Raw genomic sequence first — 9,543 nt, forward strand, 5'->3', positions numbered from 1 at the left:
ATACACTGGAATTAGAAAAGGTTCAGAAAAGGGCAACAAAAATGATGAGGGGTATGGAACAGCTTCGGTATGAGGAGAGATTAATAAGACTGGGACTTTTCAGCTTGGAAAAGAGATGGCTAAGGGGAGATATGATTGAGGTCTATAAAATCATGACTGGTGTACAGAAAGTAGATAAGGAAGTGTTGTTTACTATGTCTCATAACACAAGAACTAGAGGTCACCAAATGAAATTAATAGGCAGCAGGTTTAAAAACAAACAAAAGGAAGTATTTCTTCACCCAACGCACAGTCAACCTGTGGAACTCTTTGCCAGAGGATGTTGTGAAGGCCAAGACTATAACAGGGTTCAAAAAAGAACTAGATAAATTCATGGAGGACAGATCCATCAATGGCTATTAGCCAGGATGCGCAGGGATGGTGTCCCTGGCCTCTGTTTGCCAGAAGCTGGGTATGAGCAACAGGGGATGGATCACTTGATAATTCCCTGTTCTGTTCATTCCCTTTGGGGCACCTGGCATTGGCCACTGTCAGAAGACAGGAAACTGGGCTAGATGAACCTTTGGTCTGACCCAGTAGGGCTGCTCTTGTGGTCTTCTGACAAAAAGTGAAAATCTCAAACTATTCCTGTCCTGAAGGACTGAAATCTTAAATCTGATCATCACAAGTGGAAATCTTGGCATTTTTCTGACACAGAAAAGTGAAATCTCAACAATTTGCCATCACGAAAAGTCCAAACCTCAAAAATGGTCCTGCACCAAAAATAAAAAACAAACTCCATATGACTCAATCATTGCAATAAATTTGAATTAATTTTTTTTCAGTTTTGACCTATTTTTTTATCTACTTTTTTCGTCCCTTACCAGTTAACAAATTTTGAAACAAAAAGCCATTCCAAGCCAGAACTTTTCTGTGTCCAAAATCTCCAGACCAAGACAGGTGGGGCTAACCATAAATTACAGAATGCAGTAGGGGCTGGGTGCATCTTTAATTTTGAGTGATTGTTTCTGTGTTGCAAAAGTGAAAATTCCCCAAAACTGTCCTGGAATTTCCGGATGGCTCCTTTCAAGAATTTCAAACATTCCTTTTTCAAGACAAACAATGGGGCAAAAGCCACTTTTCCCCACACACCGTTTCACCTGCATCAGAGCTATCTTTCCAGCTGGAAATTCGTGTCAAAAATTCCTGGCACACCATATCCAGGAGGGATTGAATCTCTCACTTCTCCTAAGCCACGCAGGTATTTAAGCACCTAATTTCCACTGGTTTTGAATCCCTTTGCCAGGATCTGGGCCCCTGGGCTTTGGGGGTTTCATTGTGGGGGACAATGAGACAGTCTGGCCAAGGAGTGAGGTGTGGGCAGGGGGGCTCAGGTTTCAGGAAGCAGAGGGCTGATGATTTGCCATTGGTGTGGCAGGGTGGTGAGGTGGCAAGCCATCTGACAATCCCCTGGGGGCGGCCAAGGGGAGGAGCCCCCAAGGGAGGCTGTATATATGGGGCTGGGGCTCCGGGGCTGGGGCAGTGAGGACGGGACAATGGCTTCATCTGCAGCCACGTGCGTCCTGGCCTGGGCCCTGGCACTGCTCTGCGTGGGGACCCAGGGTAAGGGAGGCAGGGGCTGTCTTGGGTTGGTGTTTGTTGGTGTGTAGTGTGGTAGAGTGTGTGGCTGTGCAGCAGGGTGTTGGTGTTTAGTAGAGTGCGTGTTGTGGAGCAGTGTGCTGTTGTGTAGTAATGTATGTTTTGTGGAGCAGGGAGTTGTAGAGCAGTGGAGTGCATGTTGGGGAGTGGTATGTTGTGTAGTGGAGTAAAGTTCGTGTTGTGTTGCGCAGTAGGCTGTTGTGCATAGTAGAATGCATGTTGTGGAGCAGTGTGTTGTGTAGTAAAGTATGTGTTGTGGAGCAGTGTATTGTAGTGGAATGCATGTTGGGGAGTGGTGTGTTGTGTTGGGGAGCGCCTGTTGTATTGTGTAATAGAGTGCGTGTTGTGAAACAATGTGCTGTTGTGTTGTCTTGTGTAGTAGAATGCATGTTGTGTAGAAGTGTGTTGTGTTGTGGAGCACCTGTTCTGTTGTGTAGTAGAATGCATGTTGTGTAGCTGTGTGTTGTGTTGTGGAGTGCATGTTGTGGAGCTGGAGCAGGCTGTTGTGTTGTGGAACAGTGTAGGAGAGTGTGTGCCGAGGAGCAGTCTGTCATTGTAGAGTTGTGTGATGTGAAGTGTAACAGACTGTGTTGTGCGATGGAGCCGTATGGTACTGTTCAGGGGACTGTTTTGTTGTGTTGTGGAGCGTAATACACACTGTGTGTTGTGGAGCAGCGTGTTGTGGATTAGTGTCGTGGCCTGGGGGCTGTGGTGAAGTGCAGTGGGACACGCTGTCATTGTGTAGAGTAGCACAGTGTGTTTTGTGAAATGATGCGTGACATACCAACCTGGCAGCGGGTCAGAGATGGACAGCAGGAATTTCTCAGTCCGCTCTGCTCTGACCACTAGAGCCCCTGCCCCTCTCCTCCCCGAGCCAGGGAGAGAACCCAGGAGTCCTGGTTCCCAGCACCTTCCCCCAACCACTAGACACCTCTCCCTTCCTTTCCCTTCCCAGAACCAGGGAGAGAACCCAGGCATCCTGATCCCCAGCCCAGGGATCTGTGTTCCCCCCCATTTCTGATCTCTGTCCCTTGTTCATGGCCAGGTGCGGACCCTGCCCCCTGCATCTTCCCCTTCACCTACAAGGGCAAGGTCTACACGGAATGCACAACCAAGGACAGCATCTGGGCCAGCGTCTGATCCAGCATCTGGTGCACCACCACCACCAACTACGACCGGGACAGGGCCTACAAGTTCTGCTCTGAGGAGGGTGAGTGCCTGGGGTGGGACAGGGATGGGGGCAACCAAGGGTCAGGGAGCAGCAAGGGGATGGGACGGGGGCAGCCAGGGGTTAGGATTGGGATGGGGGGTAGCCGGGGGATGGGATGGGGGGCAGCCAGGGGGCAGAATGGTGGTGGAGAAGAAGCCGGGGGATGGGATGGGGACGGGGGGCAGCGCTGGGTAGCACAGACAACCGTCGTGTTCCCCACTTGTGATCCTACACGCCCGGAGCTGGCAGGTCTGGCCCATGTCCTGGCACTCGGCCACCATCTTCCTGGCACCCGCCCCAGCGACACCTCCAGGACCTGGGCAGGGCAAAGCCACACAGTCCTTCTCGCTGTCTAACCCCATACACTCCCCATTTGTCTGTCTAACCCCATATAACCCTCTCTGTCTGTCTAGCCCCATATACCCCATCTGTCTGTCTGGTTAACCCCATACACTCCCCATTTGTCTGTCTATCCCCATATACCTCCCCGTCTGTCTGTCTAACCCCATACACTCCCCATTTGTCTGTCTAGCCCCATATACCCCCTCTGTCTGTCTGGTTAACCCCATATACTTCCGATCTGTCTAGCCCCATATGCCCCCCATCTGTCTGTCTCTCTAGCCTCATACACTCCCCATCTGTCTGTCTAGCCCCATATGCCCCTGTCTGTCTAGCCCCATATGCCCCCATCTGTCTAACCCCATGCATCCCCTCTGTCTCTCTCTCTAACCCCACATGCCCCTTCTCTGTTTATCTGTCTAGCCCAGTACACCCCTGCCATCTCTCTATCTGTCTGTCAATGGGTCAGACCCTTTGTCACAGACTCACAGGTTGTGCCCATTCTTGGCCCCATACGGTCCCTGGAGGGAACCTTCTCGAGGGTCCACTCTCTGGGGGGTTAAGCCCCTCTGCCTCCTGGAGCCGCACCTATCTGAGCCTTAGCACGTCTGTCTCTCGCCCTGGGCCCCCTGAGGAGTGCACTCGCTCTGGACCCTCCCGAGGCCTCTGCTCCCAGAGGGAATAATGCCACCCTGTTCTCTAGCCCGGAGAGACCCTCAGCCAGCGTAAAACAGGAGGGTTTATTGAGCATCTGAACCAGCCCAGGGTGGGGTGAGGGGTCTGCACCCATTTGCGCTGCCCCCTGTCTGTGTCTCCCCCTAGCCTCCGGCGGGAACGCGGGTGGCCAGCCCTGCTTCTTCCCCTTCGTGTATAGGGGCCGCACTTTCCACACCTGCGCCATGGAGCAGAGCCACGGGGCCCAGCCCTGGTGCTCCACCACGGCAAACTACGACACGGACAGGCGCAGGAGCTCCTGCCCTGACACATGTATGGTGCCTCCGGGGGCTCCCCAGCCAGGGGACATGGGCACAACAACACTGACGGGCCCAGGGTCTCCCCATGGACCCAGCTCAGCAAGGGACCCTCATCCCAACCCGCAGCCCCCTGCCAGCCCAGCCCTGGGCTCCCCCACCAGGTCCACTAGTGCCCCTCACTCCTGACCCACAGCCCCCTGCTAGCCTGGCCCTGGGCTCCCCACCCCCAGCTCTGCCGGTGCCTCTCACTCCTGACCCACAGCCACCTGCTAGCCCAGCCCTGGGCTCCCCACAGCTTTGCCAGTGCCTCTCACTCCCGACCCGCAACCCCTGCTAGCCCAGCCCTGGGCTCCCCCCAGCTCTGCCGGTGCCTCTCACTCCCGACCCGCAACATCTGATAGCCCGGCCCTGGGCTCCCCCTAGGGTTTCCAGGTGTCCAGTTTGTCACCAGAACACCCAGTCGAAAAGGGACCCTTGTGGCTCCGGTCAACACTGCTGACCAAGCCATTAAAGGTCCAGTTGGCAGCGCAGCAGGGCTAAGACAGGCTCCCTGCCTGGCTCTGTGCCAGCATGTCCCACCAGCTCTTAGGCAAGGGGGAGGCCAGGGGCGCTACACACGCTGACTCCACCCGCAGGCGCAGCCCCAAGTACCGACTCCACAGCTCCAATTGGCCAGGAGCTGCGGCCAATCAGAGTTGCGGAGACAGTGCCTGTGGGCAGGGGCAGTGCACAGAGCTCCCTGGCCACCCCTCAGCCTAGGAACCAGAGGGACAGGTCGCCACTTCCCAGGAGTCACCTGAAGTCAGCGCTGCCCAGATCCTGCACCCCCAAACCCTCATTCCCAGCCCCACCCCAGAGCCCACATCCCTTCTGCACGCTGACCTTCTGCCCCAGACTGGAACTCCTTCCACATCCCAAGTCCCTCATCCCTGGCCCCACCCCAGAGCCTGCACCCCTCCCACACCCCGACCTTCTGCCCCAGCCCGGAGCCCCCTCTGCACCTCAAACCCCTCATCCCTGGCCCACCCCAGAGCCCACATCCCTCCCACACCCCAGTCGCCTGCCCCAGCCCAGTGAAAACGAGCAAGTCAGCGAGGGTTGGGGAGAGCGAGTGACAGAGGGAGGGGGATGGAGTGAGTGGGGGCAGAGCCTCAGAGAAGGGGCAGGGCAAGGGTATTCAGTTTTCTGCTATTAGAAATTTGGCAACTCTAGCTCCTCCCACAGCTCTGTGGGAGCCCCATAATCCTGACCCCCATTCCCTGCACTACCCCAGAGTGATTGGGAGGCAGTGGCCAGGCTGCTGGGGGGCTCAGGGTTTTATTTACCTGGACACAGCCTCATTTTGGGGGCGATTCTGGTTTGAGTGTGTCCCACATTACCCAGCATGCTCTCTGTTTCCCATGTCTCCCACGTCCCATCTCCCTCCCCTGCCTGATCTCTCCCAGTGCTTGGCGGGAAATCGGAGAAGCCCTGTACATTCCCATTCTGGTACAAAGGCAGGAGGTACACGACTTGCACCATGGATGACAGCAAGCGGCCCTGGTGTGCCACCACGAGGAACTATGATGCGGACCATAAATGGAGGTACTGCGGCATGGCAGGTACATGGGGCCAAGAGAGACACAAGGGGTGGGTGCACTTTGCAGCTGGTATGGGCAGCGCCCAGCGCAACAGGACCCCGATCTCTATGACTTTGTGTCTGGGCAACACCCGGCCCGATGGGGCCCCGATCTCGGCGTCTCTGTGTCTGGGCAGCATCTGGCATGACGGGGCCCAATCCCAGTGATTGTATCTGGGCAGTGCCTGGCGCGATGAGGCCCCGATCTCAGTGATTCTGTGTCTGGGTAGCAGATTGAGACATTGGATCTGGGAATGAGCTATAGAATCATAGACTTTAAGGTCAGAAGGGACCATTATGATCATCTAGTCTGACCTCCTGCACAAGGCAGGCTACAGAATCTCACCCACCCACTCCTGTAGCAAACCCCTAACCTATGTCTGAGCTATTGAAGTCCTCAAATCGTGGTTTAAAGACCTCAAGCTTCAGAGAATCCTCCAGCAAATGACCCATACCCAAGGCTGCAGAGGAAGGTGAAAAACCTCCAGGGCCTCTGTCAATCTGCCCTGGAGGAAAATTCCTTCCTGACCCCAAATTAGTTAAACCCTGAGCATGTGGGCAAGACTCACCAGCCAGCACCCAGGAAAGAATTCTCTATAGTAACTCAGATCCCATCCCACCTAACAGCCCATCACAGATCATTGGCATATTTACCGCCAGTAGTCAAAGACGTATTAATTGCCAAAATCAGGCTATCCCATCATACCATCGTCTCCATAAACTTATCAAGCTGTCACAGAGTGTGGGGGAGTCAAGGCCTGCACCCCCGGCTTCCTGCGATTCACCATGACTCTCAACCAGCCAGTAAAGCAGAAGGTTTATTTAAATGACAGGAACACAGTCCAAGACAGTCTTGCAGGCACGGACAACAGGATCCTCCCCAATTAGGTCCATCTTGGGGTCCCAGGAGCACCACAGCCCCCTTGGAGCGTCAGAGCCCTGTCTGTTCTTCCTTCCATTCCCCAGCCAGCTCCTGAAACTCCTCTCACGCTCCAGCCTTTGTTCAGCTTCCCAGCAGAGGTGTCGCCTGGCCTCCAACCCCTTCCTGGGTTCTCACTTTACATGCTCAGGCATCTTCCCTCAAGCCAGTCTCCCATCCCCCAATGTAGACGGGCCTCCCAGGCCAACACCCCCCACTCAACATTCACAGACCACAGTAAGAACAGTCCCAGTTCGTCACACAAGCTTAGTCTTGAAGCCAGATATGTTTTTTGCCCCCACTACCCCCCTTGGAAGGCTGTTCCTGAACTTCACTCCTCTGATGGTTAGAAACCTTCCTCTAATTTTCAGTCTTTTTCCTACCCTAGAAATATTTTTGGGAATATCAACATTTTTTCCACCTTTGATTGGAGAGGCAAAAATGAAACCTCGAAAATATTCATCAACTGAAAACCCAAACTCTCTTTCAATTCGGCTCAGTTGAAACGTTTTGTTTCGATCATTTTGAAACGTCATTTCCATTTCCACCTTTTTTCTTTTTTCTTAACTTTTTTTTCTCTCTAATGAGTTTAAATTTAAAAAAAAAAAGATGCTCCCATCAGGAACCCAGAATTTATTTTTAATTTCAAACGTGTCTAAACTTTTCCATGCTGCTTTCCCTCGACATCTTTTCAAGTCGGGAAATGCATCAAAACTAGCAAAATGTTGAAACGCTTTCAGTTCCCGTGAATCAGCATTTTTTTCACTTAAAAATAGTTTTGTTGAGCAAATTCACCCCCAGTCCTCCCAGCAAATCGCCTACCCTGCATCCTGCCTTCTGCCCCATTTTAACGCTTTCCTCATTTGCCTTTCTCCACCAGCGGTGGGGGGGAATTCGGAGAGCGGCCCTTGCGTCTTCCCTTTCATCTATAAGGACACGACCTACCACAGCTTTACAGCAGTCGATGACAAGATGGGACAATCCTGGTGTGCTACCACTCCCAACTACGACAGCCCTGACCCCACCAGTTAGGGGCTGGCTCAGGATTGATCCTGGGTGATGCTCCCCCGAGCTTTGCCCAAGGCACCAGTAAGCATTTCAGACTGGCAGACGAGCAGAGTGAACTGGGAGCAGGGAAGGGGTGGTAATTGTTTCCTGGGGTGGGGACAGTGCCTTCCAATGGATCCCAGAGGTGCTAGGATATTTCAAAGCTTTGGAGACGCAACTGCCACTACAAAGCAATTAAATCCTTCTCCAGCTGAGAGCTGTGTCTTCTCGCAAGGGGCTGGTGTTGTAAGAGGCAGAGGTTTCCAGAGCACCTGCTCCATCCAGCCTCGGTGAGGCACTCCAGCGACGTTTGCGCCAGGAATGAGATGGTCTTTTCAGCCACCGACACAGATCTGTGCACACCTGGACCCAGTGTGACTTCCGCTCTGCACAGATCCAGAGCTGAAGGTAAAGACTGTACCTCTTTCCCAATGGCCGAAAGCCCTGCTAGGGTGAATCAGTATCAGGCCAGGGCGGTGGCATGCTGGTCTCCTAATCCAAAGCCCAGGAAGTCTGCAGTGGGTTTAGGATCGGGCCTGCCACATTCAGACAAGAGCCTGTTCCTACTCCAGACAGCCTCCTCAGCACACAGAGCGTAGGTGGATGTGACGGTCCGCACCCCTGTATTCCTCCCTTTTAGGATTTTTAAATCTCAACCCGTATACTTCAGGAGTAATTTGAAACCTTTGTAAAACAGCTTTCTTAAATTCGGAATATTTCAAAGCTTCCTGAACTGGCATTTCAGTAAGTACATTCAAAACTTTACCAGACAGTTTTGCAGTCGGGGTGAGGACTTCCTTGTCAGAGCCCTGGCACATCTGGGCTTTGCCATGTCAGTTATGAAAGTAAAAAAATTGCTTGAGTCCTGGCACCTCTTTCATCACAAATGAAGCACCGGGTACGTCCACACTGCGCATTCAGCCCAGCTCTGTGACAGTTGCTGTACCCGGGTCTCGCAGCCATGCTAGCATGCCCACTCTGCGCCACACAGCCCTGGGCTGCGTCCACATTGCAAAATGCTGTGCTGAGTCAGACTGCTTAGTGTGTGGACAGAAGTGGGCCTTGGTCTCAAACCGGAGTCAGAGTCCGGGTTGAGTGTGCGGTGTAGACACAGCCTGCTCGGCTGGCAGGCTAGATTGCCCAGTGGTTAGATATCTAGCACGTGGGAGTCTAGGTTTTAATCCTCTGCTTTGCTACGGACTTTCCGTGTGCCCTTGAGCCAATCACCCAGGCTATGTCTATTCTGCCGGGGCGAGGAATGATTGCAGGATGGGCGGATCTACCCAATCTAGTTAGTTAGCTCAGGTATATCTCCGTGCGCTGTAATCACACCTCCAAATTGCAGCCTCAACCTACCCTCTCTGTGCCTCAGGGTACATCTACATTGCAAAAAAAAGTAACTTCACAACACCATATCTCAGAGCATTGGGCTATGGAATCAGGCTTGCCCTGCAGGGTTGAAAACACGTGGAGGCAGTGAAGACATTCCCACCGGAGCTCCCAGACCAACTCACCTCTCTGGGTCTCAGAGCCAGAGCTCCAGAGCAAGCGGAAATATCTACACTGCTGTTTTGAGACCCATGAGCCTGAATCAGTAGATCTGGGCTCAGACTTTCTGCAATTTTTTTTTTTTTTGCGTGTAGATGCACCCGTTCCCTATCTGTAATATAGGGGTAATGGCCCGGCAGGACAAGGAGGTGTTATAAGGATCGAGAGGTGCTTAGGTTGGGCTGTAGATTCTGGTCTCAAGTCTCCCAGATAAGCTATGCACGGACTGGGATTTTCAAGTCATGGGAAA

At 53.2% G+C, this 9,543-nt stretch overlaps 1 protein-coding gene across 1 annotated transcript; it reads left to right on the top strand.

The window, feature by feature from the left end:
• Positions 1 to 1,535: 1,535 nt before the first annotated feature.
• Positions 1,536 to 7,730, top strand: LOC115641527 (matrix metalloproteinase-9-like). The gene is made up of 4 exons (XM_030544733.1): positions 1,536 to 1,602; positions 4,010 to 4,174; positions 5,607 to 5,762; positions 7,579 to 7,730. The coding sequence occupies exons 1-4, from the start codon at positions 1,536 to 1,538 to the stop codon at positions 7,728 to 7,730; spliced, it is 540 nt and encodes a 179-aa protein (XP_030400593.1).
• The last annotated feature ends 1,813 nt before the right edge of the window (positions 7,731 to 9,543 follow it).

Source organism: Gopherus evgoodei, unplaced genomic scaffold (genome assembly GCF_007399415.2).
Source record: "Gopherus evgoodei ecotype Sinaloan lineage unplaced genomic scaffold, rGopEvg1_v1.p scaffold_35_arrow_ctg1, whole genome shotgun sequence".
In the NCBI taxonomy this organism is placed as follows: Eukaryota; Metazoa; Chordata; order Testudines; family Testudinidae; genus Gopherus; species Gopherus evgoodei.

Coding starts and splice junctions, on each gene's coding strand:
- LOC115641527 (XM_030544733.1), top strand. CDS start 1,536: ATGGCTTCATCTGCAGCCACGTGCGTCCTGGCCTGGGCCCTGGCACTG. Junction 1,603..4,009: donor GCTCTGCGTGGGGACCCAGG/GTAAGGGAGGCA, acceptor GTCTCCCCCTAG/CCTCCGGCGGGAACGCGGGT. Junction 4,175..5,606: donor GAGCTCCTGCCCTGACACAT/GTATGGTGCCTC, acceptor GATCTCTCCCAG/TGCTTGGCGGGAAATCGGAG.